Source organism: Xenopus tropicalis, chromosome 2, assembly GCF_000004195.4.
Source record: "Xenopus tropicalis strain Nigerian chromosome 2, UCB_Xtro_10.0, whole genome shotgun sequence".
NCBI lineage: Eukaryota > Metazoa > Chordata > Amphibia > Anura > Pipidae > Xenopus > Xenopus tropicalis.
Window position 1 is genome coordinate 51,196,448 of NC_030678.2, and position 24,559 is coordinate 51,221,006.

The 24,559-nt window shown below is 39.4% G+C and overlaps 1 protein-coding gene across 2 annotated transcripts in view; it reads right to left on the minus strand.

Annotated features, from left to right (window-relative positions):
- Nucleotides 1-3,622: 3,622 nt before the first annotated feature.
- LOC108645767 (transmembrane and death domain protein 1) overlaps nucleotides 3,623-24,559 on the minus strand; it is a 32,840-nt gene continuing 11,903 nt past the window's right edge. For both annotated transcript variants that reach the window (XM_018091496.2, XM_018091497.2), the window contains 2 exons: nucleotides 5,387-5,470; nucleotides 3,623-4,255 (listed from right to left, as the gene is read on the minus strand). In XM_018091496.2, the coding sequence (XP_017946985.1) occupies nucleotides 3,966-4,255; nucleotides 5,387-5,470 (374 nt within the window). In that variant the 3' untranslated portion in view covers nucleotides 3,623-3,965. The remainder of the gene's footprint in view (nucleotides 4,256-5,386; nucleotides 5,471-24,559) is intronic.

The window sequence follows — 24,559 nt, forward strand, 5'->3', positions numbered from 1 at the left end:
ATGTGTAGGCAGTAAACTCAGTGCATTGTGCCTGATTCTGAGCTTTCAGAAGGACCAATGCTACACATTAGAACTGCTTTCAGATAACCTATTGTTTCTCCTAATCCCATGTAACTGGAGGAGTCCCAAGCTGGACTTGAATTTCATATTATTGAGTGCTCCCTTCCCATTGTTCTACTGATCGGCTGCTGGGAAGTGGGTGATATCACTTCAACTGGCAGCGCAGCATTAAATTATCAGAGCACAGGTCACATCAGAGCACAGGTCACATGGCTGTGGCATCCACAAAACAAAAATAATATTTTTTACACTGAACAAATTTACTAGTTTACTGCTTTTTTTCATCCCTTCTCAATGCCAGCTGTAAAAAAATGATTAAGAAGTATAAATCTCTGTTCTTGGCTGCCTGGAGGCTTTTAAATATAATATATACATAATATATAATTGATTAATGTGCTAAGTCATTCACTTATATAAAATAGTAAAGGTAATTAATGTGCTAATATGTCAGTATTTTAATTGAGAAGTCAGTGAAGTTTATACATGTTATGTAGGTTTCTTTGAAAGTAATATAAGTTTAAGCATAAGCTACATAAACTTTGTAAGTTTAGGGGCCCAATGATATTGCTGTGGAGCCCAATAACTAGTCAGTAATGGTTCATAAAAATAGTATAAATAGAATTCACTTATATAAAATAGTAAAAATAATTAATGTGCTAATATGTCAGTATTTTAATTGGGAAGTCAGTGAAGTTTATACATGTTATGTAGGTTTCTTTGAAAGTAATATAAGTTTAAGCATAAGCTACATAAACTTTGTAAGTTTAGGGGCCCAATGATATTGCTGTGGAGCCCAATAACTAGTCAGTAATGGTTCATAAAAATAGTATAAATGATTAATGTGCTAATAAGTCAGTATTTTGATTAGGAGGTTAGTGAAGTTTATACGTAAGTCACGTTACTTCTTTAGAAAGTAACATAAATTTTTGCACAAGTTACATAAATTGCATAAGCGTAGGGACCCAATAGAGTTGCTGTGGAGCCCAATAACTAGTGAGTTCCCTGCTTGAAAGTTTATGCAGAAGACTCTGATAGAATTCAGTAAAATACTCTCAATATAAATAGTTGATTTTACTCTATAATAAGCAGTTTCTAAAATGAGTTACAATAAATAATTAATGTGCTAATAAGTCAGTCAGTTCACTTCTTTTTGGGGTCTCTAAATGCCAGATACTTTGGTGATCCTATGCCACAATGGGCATCAAACTGTTCAGTGGACCCTTGACTTTCATTTCTAGGATGTTTTCTCTTGGTACCTAATGTTATGTGGGAGAAAAGATGTTTGAAAGTGGAAGGTTTGATGCAAATTTTTAGAGATTTCATAAAAAAAGCCAATTTTGGGAAAGCATCTCGATTCTGTAGTTTGGAGTAGAAAGACATGGGTGCCCATTTTTAATTCATCCGAATGTGTACTTTCCAAAAATATATGATTTTGAGGGGTTCAACATTTTTTTGTGTTTTTACCCAACAAAAATGCAGTAAATGTGTTGAATGTTCAGTTGAATGTTCAGTAGGTGAAGTGATCTCAGGGACAGTTTGAGGTGATTTTCATTCACTATTTGTTACATTTTGATGCACTAACTTCCTTTTGGGGGTCTCTAAATGCCAGATACTTTGGTAATCCTATGCACAATGGGCATCAAACTGTTTAGTGGACCCTTGGCTTTCATATTTAGGATATTTGTTTTGGTACCTAATGTTATGTGGGGGATGTTTGAAAATGGAAGCTTTGATGTTTTAGAATTTTTATACATTTTTTAAATACTTTGGAGTTGGAAGACATGGGTACCCATTTTGGATTTGGCAGAATGTGTACTTTTCAAAAATATATGGTTTCCTGGGGTAAACCTAATGTTTTTGGATTTGGAATCTAAAGTATCTAATGCTTTGAGAATTCGGTAATTTACTGCTGGGAGTTTTTGATCTATAGAAGTCTGAAATCTCCTATAAAAACCTATACTTATCTAGTATTGGCACGTTCAAGAGACATGAGGCTTTCCGAAGCAGTTGAAATTTGCTTCATAATATAAAATATTTTTCTGGTATAAATTCCTATATCATAAAAAATAACAAATTTTCTTTTGTTTTTTTTATTTTTATATATTTGGAGCTCTAAATCTTGTTCCAGAAGTGGAAATACATAAAAACAGATTTGATAAAGCTCAGGTTCTCCTAAAAAAAAAAAACAATATATAGTTTTTCTTCCTAAACTAGCCCCTAACCCCAATAAATGCCCCTGAAATGAGAGAGCACAAAATATTCAAAAAACGTCTGGTGCTGATCGTAACTGTGATGGGCTTTATATATTGCAGCCCAGTGTACTAATTCTAGACACAACTCCACTGATATACAGAAAGGGAGGTCATAATTGGCCCATACCTCATACTATTTCTACAAGAGCCTGAAAGTTGCCACTGCCTAGATTTTATAATAATGTATATTTGTGAATGTTGTTAAATAACCAATTATAGTAATTAGAATGGTTGCACAAAAACATTTAGCCTTATTGTGTTTTTGGAGATCCCAGACAAGCACCTAATTATTGTAAAGGTTCTTGTACAGAAAGAAGAATCATCAAACCAAATTGTAGATTTCAGATTATGGAAAACATTTGCAATATGTTTCCCTTTGACCCTGTGAAGTACTCCTGCTTCTCTCAACCATTTACTATATTTTGAACCACTGGAGAGAGAAGACACTATAGGGGCATTTACTAGCATTACATTTTTTTCACAATTCATATTTTTTTTTTGCACCAAAATACAATTTTTTATTTATTATTCAACAACAAAACTGTAACAAATCCAAAAGAAAAGGATATGACATCTAAAAACTGTCAAGATCATTTAATAGTCAATGGCAGGTGGCAGCTGGAAGATCTTTCTTTGCTTCATGGTAGTTAGAGTTTTTACTGTCTAAAAATTAGAAAAAGTGGTGAAAACAGAAAATGAATGAACAGTATGTGGTGTCTGGAAGTGTACGAAAAATTGGGAAGTTCTTTATTTCCAGCTGGTGCAGAGGGGCAAAAGTAATAAAATAAAATATGTCCAGATCCAACATCAAATAATAATCACATTAACATCTCTGTTAATGCTGTATGAAGAAAATATATGTTTCTAGCCTTTACAAGGTAAATTTTTTATGTTGAGTTTCTCTCCAGCACAGTTGGTGTTGTCCAGAAGATAAAAAGCCTTTCATTTTTGTTGAAAGAGGCTGTAAATTAGATTTGCCAAGGAAATCTCCCCTGAGCACAACAGATTCATTTCAGTCCTGTGACTGTTTGAACCAAAACAGAAAGCCTGAGATACTGGGATTTTCTTTTCAGCCCCCTTCAGGAGAAAACACACGTCTACCTTCGTTATATAAAGAAAGAAGGAAGATAGCCATTTAGCCTTTTTGTAAATGGTGCTCGATGACTATAAAAAAGGTTAAGTCTGCAGGCTGAATACTTTTATGCAGTTTATGGATTTTGAAGGTTGTTATATTATAATAAATTGTGACATCACTAAGCACACCCTATAAGGATAAATATATATATATATATATATATATATATTGTCTGGGCTTCTCTTTGTGTTCATGGGTGGGTTTGTGTTATGATCAATTGGGGGGGATGTGTAAAGGAGGTGTATTGTGTTAACATGTAGATTTGGAAGAGCACCATCTCTATAACAAATTGCAACTGATGAGCTTTTTAATATTTAGATAAAGAATGCCACTGGCAGAAAACTGCATTGAAGGGAAAACAGCCATTAACTAGGATTTTAATATAAATTTTCATTCTAGAGTATGTATTCATTTTGCTATGAGAAAATGTAAAAGGTACCTTTCTAAATGAACAAAGTAACAATAATGATAGCTTATAATTGCACATCTCATATAAACAGTGTATATTCACTTTGTAACTAGTCTACATCCCCATCTGAACCCTCTGTATCTGTGCTGTCCATATTTATTTCCTCTGCAACCTCTGCCATATCAGGGGATAAGTTAAGGTCAAAATTATCAATTCCAGAAATACTAAAAACCAGCAGATAAATAAGGGCAGCCAAGACAGCTCCTCCAATATAACCAATAATTAGCCCATATAACACAGGCCACATCCAGTCAGTCAGGGTCTGATTAAATGGTGGGAGATCTTTTTGTTCAATAATGAACTCCAAGTGATCATCTTCCTTATTATAAAGTGATTTTCCTGAAAGGAAACAGAAACAGATATAATGTAATTAATCTTATCTTTAAATTCACTTTTGTAAGTGGTTCAAATATAACTGCAAAATTCTGCTCAGAATACAGATATTTCAGGCCCGTATTGCAAACAGAACACATTATAGAACCAGTTATAGCGGAAACCAACTAGAAGAGGGGACACTGCTGCACTGAACTGCAAACATTTCTCCAGTTTCCAGGTACTGCAGCTTCAATAAAGTGCAGAATTATCCTCCCATGAGAATCCAGCATTGGACTTGAATGCGTGAGGCCCACTGGGGGTGCTACCCCAGGGGCCCCCACACACCCTCAGGAGCCCCCACTGCCCTCTTGCTCACCACCAGCCCCTTCCACTCCCTGCAAGTGTACCTTACACTATCTTTGCCACGACTGGAGAATGAAGGCTGCAGGGAACTGACAGCAACAGGGCAGTGACCTTACTTGCAGGTTGGGAACAGTCTGGTTTGTGGGGCCCATCTTAGATAATATTTAGGCCAAAAATACTTTCTCTCTCCCTCCCTAGGGGATGGATAGGGTTGGGAGACGATGGCATCTACTTGTTGCGGGCGACTAATCTCCCCGTCTACCACGGCCCTAAGAAGTACTGACTGGAATAAGCTTTGTGTAAATTAAGGAGAAGGAGTACAAGATAATGGTGATGGAAAAAGGTGCAATGTGCTTGGAATGCTAGTACCCGCCGTTGCTCTCATTATACAGTGAGAAGCAATGGGTACTGCCATCTCCACCACATTATACAGATTTCACACTACATTTTTCTGAATAATGTCAAATATTTTAGGGTTGCCATCACATTGTCATTTAATTAAAGGTTCACATCTGTTTAATTAAATCATGATCCTTATTATTTAACCCCATGCATGCTGTTCATGCCAGCATGGTTGACACCACACATAACTAATCAACATGTTTTTCCCATACGGTGCAATGGAACCCAGAAGTGTACAACTTATGGCATTGATACACCGTTACTGCTTGACAATGCTTTCGTTTTAATGATCTGCAGCACTTAAAATTTTAAAAGAACTGATGTAGGCAGAGATTTAACTGAAGCCTGAACTAGATTATCTTTGATACTGCCCAGTTGCTGACTACTTACCCTCCTGTGTATTTTTTTGGCTGAAAGGTTCCAGGTACTTCTTCATTTGAAGCCGTAATTTCTGGGCCAATCTGTTCTCAATCGCTGTTTAAAAAATGAATAAGCATAATCATTAAATGCTGGAGTACATACCATTAAATTGCTGGCCTGTGCCAAATAAACAATGGTAGCAATAACCAGGCAAAAGCATTTTGTTATTTTAATTTTATAGGCCCTTTCTTTAAACATCTATACTGCAAGTGTTGGTTTAGCTAAAAATTATAGGGGATCTGCCACTATTATAAAAATCCACAAAACTGTAGAGGATGATTAGTAAACCAATTTGACTAATATTTCTTACATATGTTTGGCAACATTTTTGAAATTCTTTATTTAGAGAGCAACAAAATATTTAGCAATTCTTTACAGAGGTTACAGATAATTCCTTGCTCCATTAGTTCCCCATCACATACGCTATTTTCGATTTTATCAGGAGCCAGTTGCCTGTAGGTTTTTGGAGTTGAGAAGGAAACAAGAGTTCCCAGATGAAACCCACACATGCACTGGGTAACTCCATGCACATAGGGCCCTTATGGGAATCAAACCTAGGACCCCAGGGCTACAAAACTTTACTATAAAGCACTGTGTATAAATGTTGTGCTATATAAAGCTGGTACTTCTCTAAAAGGTCTTTAGAGCACATTATTTAGCATTGTATTACAGTCACAACTTTTTGATCAAAACATCAAATCCCTGATATCAGATGTGCTACATTACCTGTACAAAGAAATGTAAACCCAACTCACATATTATTGGGTAAACCCATTCATAATATAACAAAGTCATCCAGTTCCAAAGCTTATTTGATAAAGCTGTCTGGGGGTTTTTGCTTTGGCATGGTTATTTGGTATTATTTTTTGTTCATTTTCTATGTTTTAAAATGTGCTTTGTTTATAAAGGAAAATAATTAAATAAAAGGAAAAGTCATTAACAAATCCAGAGTGTTGCAGGGTAATGCTTACTTTATCATTTTGTCTCCATATACCAGCACAAGCCCAGTTCTGCAGGAAGGTCCTTTAAAAATTATCTCCATTTATAGTTGCCAAGGACAAACCATATTTTTTCTATGGAATGCAGTCTATGGTGTAAATTATGTTTATTTACACTGTCAGTGGTATTCCTGTATTTTATACAACACAAATGTTAGTGTTGTCATGGTCACCAAAGCAATAATAATCCTCTGAAATGCATTATTTCAGTCAGATGTCTCTCTTAAAGCCCATGTCCCTTATAATGAGGTCGCTAATGAGGTCCCTGAGCAGCTGTTATGAACACTTGATAGCAGCAAATTGTTGGTGCACAGTTAAAATGCATTAAGACAGATCAGAAGCTCACTGCAGTTTTTAAGACCCTTTGTCTTTTATTTTCCTATTCATTAACATTGCTTTATCTGAAAAGGATGCTAACAATGTTGTATTTACATTGCAGTCACTGCAGTTACCCTTTTTTACCCCAGTCACTTCATAACTGGAATAAAACAGGCTTAAATATACTGTATGCCTGGACTGGCAATCTGTGGATTCTGGCAGATGCCAGTGGGGCTGCTGTAAAATCTCATAGAGAGCAGGGATGCGCCAAATTCAGCATTCGGTTTTGGATTTGGCCAATATTCAGCCTTATTCTGCAAATTTTTTCAGTTTTGTGAAACATGACAAATTCGCTCATCACTAATAATGATGTAGGCATATAGTAAATTCTCAGTGTGTCAGGTTCAAAATAGGCCACTTCCATCCTTTCAGAAAACTGATCAGAGAGATAGAAGGATTGATTTAACAGGTATAAAAAGTAGCTTTTATAGTGGCCTTTTTACTTTTTTTTCAAGGAAAATGGATTTTCTGACACGCTGAGAGCATTGTTGTTGGTTTACCCCTTTAAGTATAAAGCCATTCCATTACACTCCATGCCTTTGTCTTTGATGAGTGAATTACTGCAAATATTTTGGCCCCACAGACAATCAGCAGCACTATCCTTCTCTGCTCAGGGTTATCTATAATGTTTCTATAGGTTCTAAGAAGTATGAAATTCTATCTACAAATGAGTCCCAAAAAGCAGGGTCACTTACATAAAGTTCCTTGATGTGTCCCAAGGCAGTCATGTCGGCAGTGTAGTTTGTCTTGGGAGAGTTTCCTTTTCAGCACATTTCCTATTCTGCTGCTCTATCCAGAGAGCAGAACTCTAATCCTCATCACAACAAAAAGTTGGATTTACAGTGAAAGTTATGCAGGATTGGTACACTTGATAAAGGGTATTGACCCGAAACATGTCGTGTTACCACGACCCACAATAAATGTTTTGCAGTAAACCTGCTGAAGCTTTTTTCCTATTTTTTGGATTTCTACAATTGTGCAGGATTGACTGGTGATGTCTGTACAGCTTATTTATTAGAGCTCTGGCATTACTAAATATGTAAACACATTTGCAAGAAGTAAGTATTTATTACCATAAAAAGCAAGCAGAAATGAAGCTAGAAAACATATCCATTAATAGAATACATATTAAAGGAAAACTATATCCACAATGAATGAATACCAACAGATAAAGTGAAATCTTTGAACTGGGGGGTTCTCCAGCAATGTTCTGCTTTTTGTTTGAACATTTTTGGGGGAGTGAAATGCTGCAAAATTGGTCATCAGTATTTGTCACCAGTTGTGCAATGCAGTAAATGTTAGCCAAATTATACAAATAATATAAATGAATATATATATATAACAGCACAGAATCTATGTTCCCTAAGTGATTGCCTCTAGGCAGTGTCGGACTGGCCCACTAGGATACCAGGAAAACTCCCGGTGGGCCCAGGTGTCATTGGGCCCTCCTGTCTGACCATTAGGCCTGCTTCATGAACATTCACAATTTCTGAATGGAAACAAAGAGGAGAAATAGATAGAAGAATAGATGCTAGCATGTAAATAAAAGAGACTAGGAGAATAAAGAGGTTGGGTGAGGAAAGGATGAAAAAAAGTTTGAAGAGTGGGCCTAGGGTCTAAGGTTTTCTGGAGGGCCCCTGGAGGCCCAGTCTGACACTGGTTCTCTAGTCCCCTAGAGTTTTGGACACCTAAGTGTGGCCCTCCAGTTTAGATGGGAAGCTGTTTTCTGTATTCTGTGTTCTCCTGCCAGTTCAGTAACTGGCTTGTAGATGTCAGTGTTCTCTTCTAAAAACAGGGAAGCGCACGTGTATAGCCTCTTTTGGGTCACCTACAAATGCAGCCAGCGAGTTTTCTCATTTTGTCTTACTATGTTCCAGACACCATTTTTTGGGTGTTAGGTCCTGCTTCTAGATCAGTGGTCTCCAACCAGTGGCTCACGAGCAACATGTTGCTTACCAACCCCTTTGATGTTGCTCCCAGTGGCCTCAAAGCAGGTCTTCATTCTTGAATGTCTAACTTGGAGGCAAGTTTTAGAGGCATAAACACCATGGGTACTACCAAAAGAGCCTCCTGTAGGCTGCCAGTCTACATAGGGGCTACAAAATAACCAATTACAGATTTTTTTGGTCTCCCCAGGACCTTTTTTAATGCATGTGTTGCTTCCCAACCTTTTTATATTTAAATATTGCTCATGGGTTAAAAAGGTTGGGGATCCCTGCTCTAGATGGTGCTACAGTGCAAAGACAACCAGTTAGAGACATAATGCAACAAAATGGTAGAGGAACTACGCTGCATCTGTACTTGCTGGAGAGTTCCATGTGATAAAGATTTCACATGAAAACAGAAACGTCTTTCTGAATTGATTTGCATCTCAAATTAAATATCATCAATAGTGATGAGCGAATCTGTTCCGTTTCGCTTCGCCGAAAAATTCGCGAATCTTTCAAAAGATCCGCAAAACGGCGAAAAATTCGCGAAAACGCCGAAAATGTCGTGCAACAAAAAAATTTGTCGCCCACGGCTATTATTTTGTCGCGCTGCAATTGTTTCTTCGCCCGCGGCTATTATTTTGTCGCGCTGCTATTGTTTCGTCGCCCACGGCTATTGTTTCGTCGCGCGGCTATTGTTTCGTCGCCCGCGGCTATTATTTTGTCGCGCGGCTATTATTTTGTCACCTGCGGCTATTATTTTGTCGCGCAGCTATTATTTCGTCGCTCGCGGCTATTATTTTGTTGCACGGCTATTCGTTCCAATATAAGGTTCTTTTGCACACAATGTATTAACAGTGAGCACAGCACATTATGTAACATTCTGATAGTGACTCGGCCCATAGTCTCCCACATTGTTCCCATTTGTTTAGTACATAATGTTCTCTGTCTTCTTGCAGTCTGGCTCAAAGTTCCTTCTAATATCTTGTAGGCTGTGTGCGTTTAAGTTAACTTGTGTGTGCTTTCTTTAAAGAAATGCAATAAAAGTCAGAAAAAATAGCTAAAATGAAAATAACAAATAGAATTTCACGCTGTTATATTGTTCATTAGACAGTTTAGCACGTTGTACAATGCAAATGCCCATAGTGCATTTTTAAGACCTGCTTGAATATCTTTAGTGCAAAATAACAGCTTTTGCTGTGCATCAGTATAGATTCAGGTGATAACAGGGGTATAATGTACAACTGAAGGGCAATAAAGATTGATGGCACAAACAAATATTGAGCTGGTGCCCCTTATGGATGTGTCTTATACAAAGGCCTGTTTTGCGAATTTTTTTAAACTAGCAGTAGGCTTGCCAGCTGGACAGTACAGAACCTGCCAAGGCTGGGCCAGTGTTAAAAATTTACTGGCAATTTAGTTGCTGGTAAATTTTTAATACCGTTAAGATGAGCCCCTGGGTCACCCTGACCCACCCCAATCTGCCCAAACTTTTTTCTTTGGTGATTCTGTCCATAACCTGCTCTCCATCTGTCCACCAGCTGTAGCTCTGCCCATTTTACATTACTGCTCCACCCCTTTATATCACTGCCTGCCCCCCACCAACCAGTAAAAATCATTTAAAACAGTGGAAACCATAACCTAGCATAGGGGCTGTTTTATTATTTGTTATATATATAGCACTGGTATTTCTTTTTCAGTCTAATACTTTAATAAATAATACATTTAAAATCCACCCCTGACACAAAAGACAGACTGAGGTCTACACAAGTGGATACCAATCAGAGCTAGTAGTAGGCCAAGGTCCAAACTTAAGAACTCATAGAGAGTTCAAGATGGAAAAAAATGGTCACAGAGACCAGACACCCATAAACACCCAGGGGCAGTTAACATGCAGGCAGTCTCTTATTTATTTTATCTCTTATTTATTTAATCTCAAAATACTACACATCATTTACAGGAAATATTAATCAGGCTTGCATTTAATAGAAGGAAATCATCTGTCACATTAAATCTGACCCATTAGAACTCATTTCTGTGCCTTAGAGCTCCCCATTGCTTGCATCTTCCATTAATGGAAGCAAAGTGGTGCTGGACACAATAATTATTATTTAATTGTATTATTATTAATGATATAATAATTATTTAATAAATTTTGGTAGAAGCTGCAATCAATAAGCAAGCACTCAGAGAAATCACTGGTATACCCTAACCTTGTGTTCATTATTTTTGACTTTTCATCCACTTTAAAGGCATCCAAAGACCTCAGAGTCTCACCAGTAAATCCCAAATCACTCATTACCTCCTCTCTTGTTAGTTTGTTCCAGACTGTGAGTGGCCTGACAGTGGAGAAACCCTTCCTGTACTGACCATATAATCTCCTTTCCCCTAGTTTCCCCTAGTTTCAAAAAGAAGAGCATAAACTTTTTAATTTGACCTTTTTATATTTTTATATATAATGATCATTGTCTCTTTTAAGTAAAAATTCCAATTTTAAAAAATTGATTTCTAAATTCATTGATCTGGTTGCTTTTCTCTGAATGTATTACATATTTAATATTTTCTCTAGGACTTTATTATATATTTTTACTGTACACTGCACAATGGTCCGTGCCTGGTAGGATAAACCATCCAAACTCATAGGGGAGTCTTCACTAGAAACTGCCATCAGCATTCCAGCATCAACTGCCTCTGAATTATAGTAAAGTAGGTGCTTCCATATTCCTTCAGCATGTCAGTCATCATTTTAAAGGAGATGGAATCAATGTTCAGTTTTTAATATTCACTTATTTATGTGCAACACAAATCTCCTGTGCCTTTTGTTTTGCACTGAAAATCATATATATATCATATATGCTCTCATACATGTTCCTATGAGTGTTTTCTGAGTGCAACCATAGGGTTGCCAAGTCTGTAGAGCAGCAGACGTCACAGACTCCATAAAGCAATTTTATATAGTCAGCCCATAACAGCCCCTAACATATCACTGTGCAGAACTGGTGCTACAAATGTTCATGATCAGTGTTGGCCAACCTGGAGGCTTGTGGGCAAGATGCTAAATGAAGATAGTTGAACACCGCTGGTCTGGATTCTGTGCACAGAACCATACATTTCCCAGTCCTGAATGGTAATGGGGCTCATTTACCTTTGCCCTGGGGAAATATGCCTGAGGCAAAGGGACCAACTTTAGTGAAGGGAAGACATTTATATTGAAGATGTAATAAAGGTGGAGATTTAATTTAAACAATACCTAATACTGATAACAATTGGTCAGGTTGTGCCAGTATTTATTTCTTTCCCATAGTACCCATCTCTGCATATGAATAGAACCTCTTGCTGTTCCCTGGATATGGAATGTAAAAGACCTTTTCCCCTGTTGTTTGGCAGGTGTAGCGTTTTGAATCTGCTTATCGGGAAAGGAATGGAGACTACACATGGGGCAGCAGCTTATATACAACCCACGCTTTCTAATCACTCTTCCACATGGCAGCCTGACCCACAATGCCCTACATGCACATCTGGAAGGAGGCTCACCCATTGGAGGACAGCCAGCTACACTCTTGTACCCACCATCCGCATCACTGAGCAGCACTGCGCCCATAGCCCACCTTCTTGCCTCTCTGTGCCCTCAAGGCCTATTCCTCAGCACCCAACCTGCAGGCTTTCATCTTAGTGGCATCAATCAACAATTTATTGTGGCCATCAGTCCCCATCTCTTACCTTCCCCAACTCTCAGTCAGACTCAGTTCAAAACAATGTTCCCATGCAATTTGTACATCACAGCAGCTCTGCTTTCCAATGAGCCCTACTAAACCCAACCAGCATCCGCACAGTGAGAACTCAAGAATACTAAGAAGAAGATAAAAGATTCAGCCCTATTTTAAAGAAAAATGAAAGGCATGGCTTTTAATACTTTTTCTATGGCACAATAAAATAAGGATATTTATGAAATCATGGAGACTTGGGTGCCATTTTAACAATCAAACATCACATCACTTCTAATGTGTTTTGCATGTTTGGTTTAAATCGTCTTTGGCCCTGTGATCTGCTGCTATAGTAAATCTAGTGAGGTGACTTTATACAACGTGCAAATACACATTCAGTATAGAGGCTTAGAACAACAAATACACACAACTTGTGGGGGCTCATTTATAAATACCAGGCAAATGTGCATATGGCAATAACCTGTAGCAACATATCAGTGACTGCATTTTTTCAGTCAATTGCTGGTTGAATAGTGAAAACAAAAATCTGATTGGTTGCCATTAGTGATGAGTGAATCTGTCCTGTTTCGCTTCGCTGTAAATTTTACGAAACTCTTTATAATTCGACGCACGACAAAAAAAATTGTCGTGCGCATAAAAAAATGTTGCACAGCAAAAAAAAATTGTCATGTGGCACCACCTTTACTGTATTTCCCAGTGATTTATTGCAGCAGCCCAAGACCAGGACATGTGGTGTATAGTAACTACAAACATTTTACTATAGTGTGAATGTGCCAGTCCCAGACCGCTGCATTTTTTAATCTCCAATAGTGCAGATTATAAAACCACTTAAAATGCATTTATTAAAACACTTCTTTTACGTGAGATTTTTAAAAGGCATATCAGGCAAATGTTATATTAATTAACACTGCCCTTTGGCATTTATTCCATGTATTAAAGCTCTGATGTGCCTATGTATAAACCTGCAGATACAGAGTTACCCCAGCATTTACTCCAAATTTTGCATCTCTTTGTAATTGGTGGAGGAACAAAGCCTTCCTGTCTGTGTTATCTTTCTTCGCGATTAATGACATAGAGGGTAACTGTTAGCAGCCAGGCAGGCAAAATACCTACATGGTGGCTAATGTACATGTATTTCTGCTTTTAATCCTTAGCCCCTTAAGCTGGGGGCGCTGCCCATTACTGTGTCTCATGTACCCCTATAGGGCTGTACAGACAGTCAGATGCTGGCGGGTGGATTTATTATCTCACCAACCATTCAAGGGCAAAATACCCAAAGTTACAATATATATTGCTGCATAACTATCATATTCATAGGTAAGGGCACCAGGGATGTAGCTGTAAATAAACACAAAGGGGCACACTTACTAATCCACGAATGTCCGAAAAGCGTCCGAATGCGTTTTTTTCGTAATGATCGGTATTTTGTGAATTTTCCGTAAATTGACGCAACTTTTTCGTAGCCGTTACGACTTTTTCACAAATTGTCGCGACTTTTTCGTAGCGTTACGACTTGCGCTAATTGTCGCGACTTTTTCGTAGCCGTCGCACCGAGTACGAAAGTTTCGGATTCAATCAAGCTTAAGTATCGTGACTTTCCTTGGGCCAGGTTGGAGCTGCAGAGTGCCATTGAGTCCTATGGGAGGCTTCCAAACTCATGCAAAGTCGCAAAGGTTTGCCCGCCGTTTACGAGCGCTCAATACAAAAAAGTCGTGACAATATACGAGCAAATCGTAACAGCTACGAAAAAGTTGCGACAATTTACAAAAAAGTCGTAACATTGACGAAAAAAATCACAAAAAATATGAAAAAGTCGCAAAATGTTTGTTTCCAATCCGAATTTTTCCCATTCGGATTCGGATTCGTGGATTAGTAAATCAGCCCCAAAGTGTTTTGCAAAGTGTAACCTTACTGTAGTTGGTCTGTTTAATAGAAAAAAAAAAAATCGCCACAACCACAAATATAAATAATATGGTTTATTTCTCTTTACTGCAACTCTAATATCCCTGTGATTCAAACAGGGGTATCCAGTGGTGTCTATAATTTTATGTTTCTGCTCAGGGGTACGAGAAAGATGGAAATGTTCAGCCCAGGTGGGAGAGCTCATCGCTGGAGACGAATAATGGCAGAAAATAATGGCAGAAATGAAATAAGGCATCTGGGGTATTAGCTTTGGTTTTACACATATTCTTTTATTTAATAAATATAAAACTCTATTATGAGAGCTGGGTTGGTAGGAAGAATTGGGGAACAGGGAGCCTGCAAACCTCTCAGCATAGATACATAGAAGTATAAAATAACATTTGGTATCCACATTCTTCTAATATATTGATATTCCCATTGATTATTGTAAGTCACACTGTATTTAAAAGTGTCTGGTTTGTATGATTTTAAGCTACAAGTCTTAAAGCTGCTATTTTGCAGCCACCAACTGTCACTGTGACACTGCCATAAGCCTGATGTGTGACAGAAGCATTGTGATGCCCTTAAGTTTAACTGTCATTTGGTTGCTAGAGTGTCCGTTAATAACGGCTTTCTCACTTTCATTTCTGGGATCAGAGGTAAGTGGAGCGTGCCACGCTGGGGGGACATTTTAGGAAAATAATGACATAAATGCAGAAAATCACTACTTAATTGGATCACTAGATAGCACCTGGGATATTAGCCTTGGGTTTGCATAGAGTTTTTCAAGTTTAATACATAAATACATACATATAAAACATGACTATTGGAGAGTAGTGGTTTGGGGAATAAATAGCGGAGCAGGGAGGCTACAGACCTCTCAGAATAAATACAAAAACCATAAAAAAACATTTGGGATTCAGATTCCTCTTCTAATATTAATATTTATGTTGTTTTTAATTTTGCTTTGTATTAAAACAAGTTTGGAAATTATTAAGGGCAAAGTCTGACAGTGTTTGGGATGACAGTTGGCCACTTGGTGTTCAGGTTTTGCCTCCAATGCTCTTAATATTCATATTTCTCTCTCTGTTTCTTACTTTGTACATAAAACTGCCTTCTTTAAAAAGCTTTTAAGCATAAAGTTTCAGAGTTGCCATTTTGCAGGCATTAATGGGCAACTGATGCTGTCTGAGGCAGTTAATGACAGGCAGCCATTGCTTGTCCCAACTCTCAGCATCCCCTATCATACTTTCAGCCTGTAGTCCTGTTATTGTCACTGACCTACAACTCCCATCATCCCCTATCAGACCTGCAGCTTGTGGCCCTTGTCCTGTGGTTTCTAGGGTCCCATTCAGCTCAGCATTATTTATATACATGTTGGATCTTGGTAGCCAGTCATAGGTAAAATCTTAAACTCAAATGTGATTGGCTGCAACCCATTTCGGTATATTAATCTTTACTATAGAGGTGAGTGGAGTGGACCTAAAGGATAGAATACTCCCAGTATTATCCATAGTCCCCCAACATGTGGCCCCCAAGGTGCTGCAGAACTACAACTCCCAGAATCCTTATCTGCTCTCCCACCGTTGGGCCTTAGTTATATGGTGGTGATAACATTGCAGGAGGGACTGGGCATTATGTTCTAATAGAAGGAAGGATGGTGCCAAATACGGGGAAATGCTGCAACCTGTTTCACCATAATTTAAAGGGGAACTTCACCTTTAATGCCGTTATTGCTGCAGAAGCCAGCAGCATGATTTTTGCTAACCTGAGATAATGTCACATTACACAGAAATCAGATTTCAGAAATTTGAATGAAAATATCACAGAGAATAAATATCAGGTTTCCAGTAAAATGGAAGGATTGGTCAGGGGGGAATAATGTGAATATAATGCAGTGTATCCTGATCTGTATAGCAAAGAGGGCCGGACCATGGAACTTATATCTTTTCATTTCTGTCCCCACATACAGTGAAATTCTGTGCGACAAAGCGATTTCTGAGTGATTTCAAAGCTTTTTCAGAGCGATTTTCAGTGATTTTCCTGAAATTTTCAGCTTTTCTTTGGAAAAAACATCTTCCATTGATATCAGCTGATTTTTTTTTCTAAACCCAACTGCTCTTTTAAGAGCAAAACCACTAGGGCGCAATGCCATTCTGCGCCCCCCGGAGGAAGGTAAGGCTCCTGCTATGGATTTCATTTGACTCAAGGGTTTTGGTGTAAAGTATAGAATGTTAACCCATTCAGTGACACACAGAGCAGTGTTCTGCCCATATGGGGCTCTTTAATGAGCCTGAATAAATATCTACTTCTATATGGGGCCAATTTATCCCAGAATCAGACACTTTATCAGACAGTTCTTTAATATCCAGGGGTGTTATTATAGAGAAAGGAGACCCTGTGACTGCTGGGGGCCCAGGGGGTGTAGGGGGCACAGTGGGGCAAAGACTAATAAGTTAGTTTGTGAATAAAGTCCCATTCTTGGCCAAGGTTTAAAAGGCCCTAAAGTGAATTTGCTATGGGACCCCACTTTTAGTGGAAGGGCATGTTCCACAAGGGGTAGTACCATTTTGTTACTCAGCAAGTGTTGGGCCTAATAATGTCCCTTTAAACTAACAAAATCTTTTAATTTTCCCTCAGCGAACAGCTGAATTCGGATGCCTCTCCGAAATTTATAAGGTGAGTAGGAAAGAGGGTGACATACATGACCAACACCCTGTAGGGGCTGCTAGAGCATGGAGTTTGGGCGTTGGTTTGGTGATACCCCCCCAGTTTTATGAACCTCACACCTGCCAATTGCCTTTGTCTCTCATGTGTTTGTCATGCCCCTCCTTCCCAAAAGTCCCTCTCTTTCCTATCTGCCCCCATTATAGTTAATACATATTTTTTACTCCGTGGAATATTATGTTATCAATAAAATTCCCCTTTAATTCTATTTATCTATTTTTCCCAGCCTCCCGATGGTCGGCTGACCAAGGAGACACAAATCGGAGAGGGCGGCACTGGAGCCGTGTTCATGGTAAGGGACCAACCAAATTCTTAGAGAGCAGGGGGAGCTGAAAGCAAGTTGAAAGTGCTATCACTATCCCTGCTATGCACATGATTACATTCCTTAATAACTCAATATTTCTGTCAGTTTGTTCCCAATATGAGTCTTGATATTTCCAGCTAATACTGAATGTCAGTTACACCTTTCTGTGTGTGTTACAGGGCCATCATCATCGAAGAGGTAAGGTAGCCGTCAAGATGGCCAACATCACTCGGGTAAGGTTTCTTTATAGTTCCTTTCTCCATATCATTTCTATTGTGTGGCTGCCTATGTGAGCTAAAGGGTTTCTATTTTCCCTCTCCAGGATGAGGAGTCAGTCTGCCGAGAGGTAAACTTTCTCCTGAAGTTCAGCAGGCACAGGAACATCGCCTCTTACTATGGAGCTTATTACCACCCTGCTCCAAACGAGGAGTCATCGGAGTATCTGGAAGTAAGAAATTGTTTGTTGCATCACATTCATCCCTTATGTGCCAAAGAGATCTCCATTGGAGGCAATAAAATACATACACGGCCTGAAATCATTCCTTCCTATTGCAGCTTGTCCTTGAGTACTGCAGCGGCGGCTCCCTGTATGACCTGATCAACAGCACCGAAGGCCAATCCCTGAAGGAGACCTGGATTGGCTATGTCTGCAGGGAGGTATTGAAGGTAAACTTGGATTAACTCCTTAAAGACTCTTCTATTATTTTACTTTACGTATACACGCTCTTTGTTAGGAATATTTAACCAAATGTCTGTTATATTCTTATAACCTACATCTCAATCTCCCCAGGCTCTCAACCACATTCACCACCACCGGGCCGTTCACAGGGACATCAAGAGCCCCAACGTGATGCTCACCAAGAAGGGGAACATCAAACTCAGTGAGTAAAACTTATAGTTGTAAGATGAATGGATGGGGGGAAGCTTCTGTGGATATAAAATACAGAGGGTATCATGATACAGGTTTTTATCTTATTGCCCTTAAAATGAATGAATTTTCCATTTATAAATTTAATCTGTCATTTCAGTCGATTTCGGACTCTGCTGGGACCTGGACCCACAGACAGGAAAGTGCAAGGAGACCGATGGGACTGCGCACTGGATGGCGCCCGAGGCCTTTAGGAGGAGGGACAGGGAACCGGAATTCGACAACAAAGTATGTTGTAGAAGCAGTAGGAGGACCCAATGGCATTTATGTGTCTGCACAAATGAGTGCTGCATTCAGTACCAATTCAGGCCAATTCAGTTACATGAGTGCTAAACATAAAGCCATTGGGAACCCCCCGGTAACAAGTAACTAAATCATACGCTAACCCAATTCTATCCTAATGCTCTTTGGTGTCTTCTTTTCCAGTGTGACATCTGGTCCCTTGGAATCACTGCCATCGAAATGGCCGAGGGAAAAACACGTAAGTGAATCACAACAATTGTGGGTTTCTGTACATTGTAACCAAGGAATTGTTACCCAGTCTGGCAAAGAGCCTTTATTTAGTCATCTGTTACATTCAGAATTACAGACCATGCCTGTGTTTCTATGTGCAGGGGTATTGTTTGTTTGTTATGTATTGTTTGTTATAATTATTCTAAAGCAAAATGTCTATTATGGTGGAAATAGCGAATAAGCCCCAATACTTCAGCTTCATGTTTGAAGGGACTGATATATATATGTTTTTAACTTATAGCATACGCCGATCAGAAACTAGTGTCGGAGCTGATCATCAACAACGACTCTCCGAGGCTCATATCAAGGACCTGGTGAGTCCTTCCCAGCTCATGTCACTGTGCGACGCTGATACTGCAACTCTCTGTGTCTCTCGCCTTAGCATATTAGCGATTAAAGCGATACATCTGTTTATCTTGCTCAAATCTTTTCCTTTTTCCAGGTCTCAAACTTTTGTGTCCTTCTTGGAGTCGTCCCTTGAGAAGGATCCTTCCCGGAGATGGAGTGTGGAAGAGCTCCTGCAGCACCCGTTCATTACTGAACTGCCCCCTGCGAAGACCATCAGGGCTGAAATCGAGGAACACCTTCGGGCTGTGCAGAACCGGCCGGCCAAACAAGGTGAGGGAATCCATTATATTTGTTATGGCTGTATTATCACATCACTTAACTTACTAAAATGAGAAGCTGCTTGAGCTGGAATTGTAATAGTGGTGCTAGGAATAATAAACATATTTTTAGAGGGGTACTTTAACTTATTATTACATTTTAGTACAATAATATAATGTAAAATAATGTTGCTTTTGAATCATAGAAGTTTTATTTAGCAGCTTTCCTGTTATAAATCTCAAGTGCTAGTTAGTTGCCATTACTCTAGCAATACATGCGCTAATTAGTAGGTGCTTTTGTAAACTGAAGTTCATTCTGCGCAGCAATAGTAACAGCATTTGCATCCACTTCGCTTCCTGCAAGTCAGTAGCAGACACAGCATACTCGTAGTAGAATCATGGAACTACCGCCATGTCAAATCTGCTGGTAATTGTAGTGAAATGGGTTCAGTAGTTCAGACTAGTTGGATGAAAGGCCGTCCCAGGGATTCATTTTCGTTTTTTTTCCTTACTGTGATTTTATTTATCTATATAGGATTGAGAGCAGTTCGCTGGGCCAGAGAACAGCTACGGCAGGCCAGGGAACAACTACGGCGGGCCAGGGAACAACTACGGCGGGCCAGGGAACAACTACACGGGGCCAGGGAACAGCTACGGCAGGCCATGGAACATCTACGGCCTTGCTGGGCCATGGAACATCTACGGCATTGCTGGGCCATGGGACATCTACGGCCTTGCTGGGCCATGGGACATCTACGGCGAGCCTGTGACTTCTGCACAATTGAAACATCGCCAGAACAGAAGGAGGCTCAGCAAATGGCCCTGGAGGGTTTTGCCTGTGTGTGATCCTGTGGCCAATAACATCAAGTGCCCAGGGTGAGTCTCCTGTATACCATCCAAGGAGAAAGGAATATCTGCAGAGAAAGGTACCATCTCTCCTTCTTCTACTGCTCCTTTACCACTAGGCTCTTTCCTCAGACTACCACACCTCTAGCATCTGTAGCTCCATCAACACTATCCTTGCAGCTGCCCCAGCTCCTCCACAGTGGCGTCTCCTCTTTAAATAACTGTAACTCCACCAGCAGTCTCTGCCTTTAACATCTGCATTCAGATCTGTTTTTCTAACTGTAGATCTGTTATCATTATCTGTCATCATATCTCAGACTACCACTGCTCCACCAATGATGTCTTTCCTTTAATATCTTCATTTCAAACAACCACAGCAACAGTGATACTCTCCACAAATTTCTACAGATTCACCAGTGGCATTCACATTTTTTAAACACCACAGCACCACCAGTGGGACCTTAGATTCAAATTACCATAGCTCAACCCAAGGTCTCTTCTCTTAATTTTAGCTCCACCACCTGCCTTCCCTTTATTTGTCTACTCCTCAACCAGCATGCTCTTTGCCTTATTCTAATCTCTTTTTTCTCTTCAGCTAGTCTCTTCCATTTATCTTCTATTCCACCCTCACACACTCCAAATCTCCCACTGTAGAGCCAGCGACACCTCCTCTCTAATCCCCTCACATACACACTGACATAAACCCTTAGTACAAGTTGATCCAGGGACTTGTCCGATTGCCCTTTTGGGAGTCAGGAAGGAATTTTTTCCCCTCTGAGGCAAATTGGCTATGGCTTCAGACGGTGGTTTTTCGCCTTCCTCTGGACCAACTAGCAAATAGGCAGGTTTCTTTTAGACTAAAATTTAATACAAACAAATAACATCTATTTTATAAATAAAGCTTTAATACATATTTTGTGGTGTTCTTGCCTTTTTATAGTATTGCCAGGGAGTGTTAGAGATGATGGACACTTGTAGTGCAAGGGAAAAGGGTAACTGAAAAGAGAAGGTGCAATCAAGAGGCAGGGGTGGGAGAAATGGGTGAAAAGTGATACTAATATTGAAGAAATAAAAGCAGGGAATAAGTCATGTCTGGGCCCAGTGTTACTGATCTTGACTGAGGCAGGTATTTTGGTCAGTGCTGAAGCCTCGAGGGAGACTTCAAAAATTAAGAAATATTACTATACAGGTATAGGACCCATTATCCAGAATGCTCGGGACCAAGGGTGTTCCGGATAAGGGGTATTTCCGTAATTTGGATCTCCATACCTTAAGTCTGCTAAAAAATTAATAAAACATTGATTAAACCCAATAGGATTGTTTTGCATCCAATAAGGATTAATTCTATCTTAGTTGGGATCAATCACAATGTACTGTTTTATTATTACAGAGAAAAAGAAAATCAGTTTTAATATTCTGAATCATTTGATTAAAATGGAGTCTATGGGAGATGGGTTTTCCATAATTCTGAGCTTTCTGTATAATGGGTTTTCAGATAATGGATCCCATACCTGTATACCTATAATAATTGCTATATAAACAATATATAGCTTATATAAACATATCATTGGGGTTAGAACAGTGTGAGGCTTAGGAGGTACAGACTTATTAATACTGTATGTCACTGTGCTTAGTACATGTTGGGCCTCTGTAAAATATGGATGAAGCTGAGAGCAGTTTTTAGTAGCTTAATGCACAGAATGTTTTCTGTCCTATATATATATATCGATAATGGGTCAGTGCATAGGACCTCTTGTCTCTGTATGACTTTTGTGGTCAAAGACTCATATCACCCCGCCTAATGGCTTAAAATTTAGTGGTGAGCACAACTTTCCCTTTTTGCTGTATGACAGTTTAACCAGCAGACAATGGTGAAGCCCTGGCGGCACTCTGTACAAAGGAATAATCCTGAAATGACACCCTATGGACCGGAGTGAAAGCTATAATGGGTGTCGGTGACAGCTGTGGCAGCTGGTGCGCTTATGTGTTTGGTAGGGCCACTGGGGTGAGATTCTCTGGCCATACCTGCTCTATGTTCCCGGGGTGATCAGTCACTGTGTCCATTGTGTAGAAAGGAACACGCATTTTCAGTGCATTACTGCCGGAGAAACAACCGCTAGAGCTTGTGGGGGAAGTGATTGACAGGGGCCGGAGGCTGCTACCCCGCAGTATAAAGCAATAGGATACATACCTTGTAATCGTTTATTCACCAGTTGGGCAGAGGGACTCAGTGAGACAGCAGTTTATTTATGATACAGTGATGATAGAGTGTTCTTTGACTCATATTTATCCAGATAGGAGATCATTAACTGCCATGCTACATCTGTAACACTAACAGGAGATGGGACATGGGTCATTATTATGTAACTTGTCTGCCCACATTCTGACTGTATGTAAGTGGCCTACATTACTCATATAGCCAAGTAATGCACTCTCTTATTATTCTGGGAACTCCGGCCAACACTGAAAGGCTAAGTCTGAATGGCTGCTGCAATACGGCCTGCAGAAAGGGATCAACACGGGGCAGTGGCAGCTCTGTTTCTCTTACTAACGAGCTATAAGATGTTGCCTATAGATCCTTTCCTTGCACAGCGAGGCATATTAAATAAATGTAAATAAAGCCCATAGCTATACACCATGTCTCCATTCCAATGGATGTTACTTGTAGGAGAAAAGTCTTAGACATTATTACTTCCACTCAGCCCTAGCCGAATGCTCAATCATTTCGGTTCCTTCGGACTCACTAACATGACAAGTCATTAGGGAATGACAGAAGCAGGAAGAGGAGACGCTCGCTGCAGGTACCCTGGGCTGGTACGGTTTTCTCCCAACAGGGGCACCAGCCCAGGGTACAAGGTAAGCAATTAAAGTCACTTGGGGGTGCCTAACATTTTGGCACCCCCAAGTGACTTAGCCTTTCCTTCTCCTTTAAGTGCTGGTCAGCTTCTGTGCAGCGTTCCTAAGGACTTGTCATGTTAGTAAAGCATTATTCTATAATATTAGTAGTAATAACAGTGGCCAGTTGATTGGCTGCCTCCCCGCCCTGCTGCAACTGCAACCTGATGCATCTGTGTGACAAGAGGACATATTTGTGTACTTATACACAACAACAAATATATATACCAACACTGATATACAGGTATAGGACCTGTTATCCAGAATGCTTGGGACCAAGGGTATTCTGGATAAGGGGTCTTTCCGTAATTTGGATCTCCTACCTTAAGTCTACTAAAAAATCAATAAAAGATTAACTAAACCCAATAGGATTGTTTTGCTTCCAATAAGGATTAATTATATCTTAGTTGGGATCAAGTACAGGTACTGTTTTATTATTACAGAGAAAAGGAAATCATTTAACCATTAAATAAACCCAATAGGGCTGTTCTGCCCCCAATAAGGGTTAATTATATCTTAGTTGGGATCAAGTACAGGTACTGTTTTATTATTACAGAGAAAAGGAAATCACTTAACCATTAAATAAACCCAAAAGGGCTGTTCTGCCCCCAATAAGGGGTAATTATATCTTAGTTGGGATCAAGTACAGGGACTGTTTTATTATTACAGAGAAAAGGAAATCATTTAACCATTAAATAAACCCAATAGGGCTGTTCTGCCCCCAATAAGGGGTAATTATATCTTAGTTGGGATCAAGTACAGGTACTGTTTTATTATTACAGAGAAAAGGAAATCATTTAACCATTAAATAAACCCAATAGGGCTGTTCTGCCCCCAATAAGGATTAATTATATCTTAGTTGGGATCAAGTACAGGTACTGTTTTATTATTACAGAGAAAAGGAAATCAATTAACCATGAAATAAACCCAATAGGATTGTTCTGCCCCCAATAAGGGGTAATTATATCTTAGTTGGGATCAAGTACAGGTACTGTTTTATTATTACAGAGAAAAGGGCATCATTTAACCATTAAATAAACCCAATAGGATTGTTCTGTTTTATTAATACAGAGAAAAAAGAAATCATTTTTAAAGTTCTGAATTATTTGATTAAAATGGAGTTTATTGGAGATGGACTTTCTGTAATTCAGAGCTTTCTGGATAATGGGTTTCGGGATAAGGGATCCCATACCTGTACTGTATATACCCACATACTGTACAAGGTTGAACAGCTGGTGGGCCCCGTCGGCCCAGGCCTGCTCCATGCCTTGAAGTTGTGCTGAAATTAAAGTAAGGAGATGCAATGTGTGCTCATACACGTGTGGGCCAGAGGTGCGCTATGTACGTGCACACATGCATGGCGGCTTGCTGGTTGCAAGTGTAAGGAACAGGGT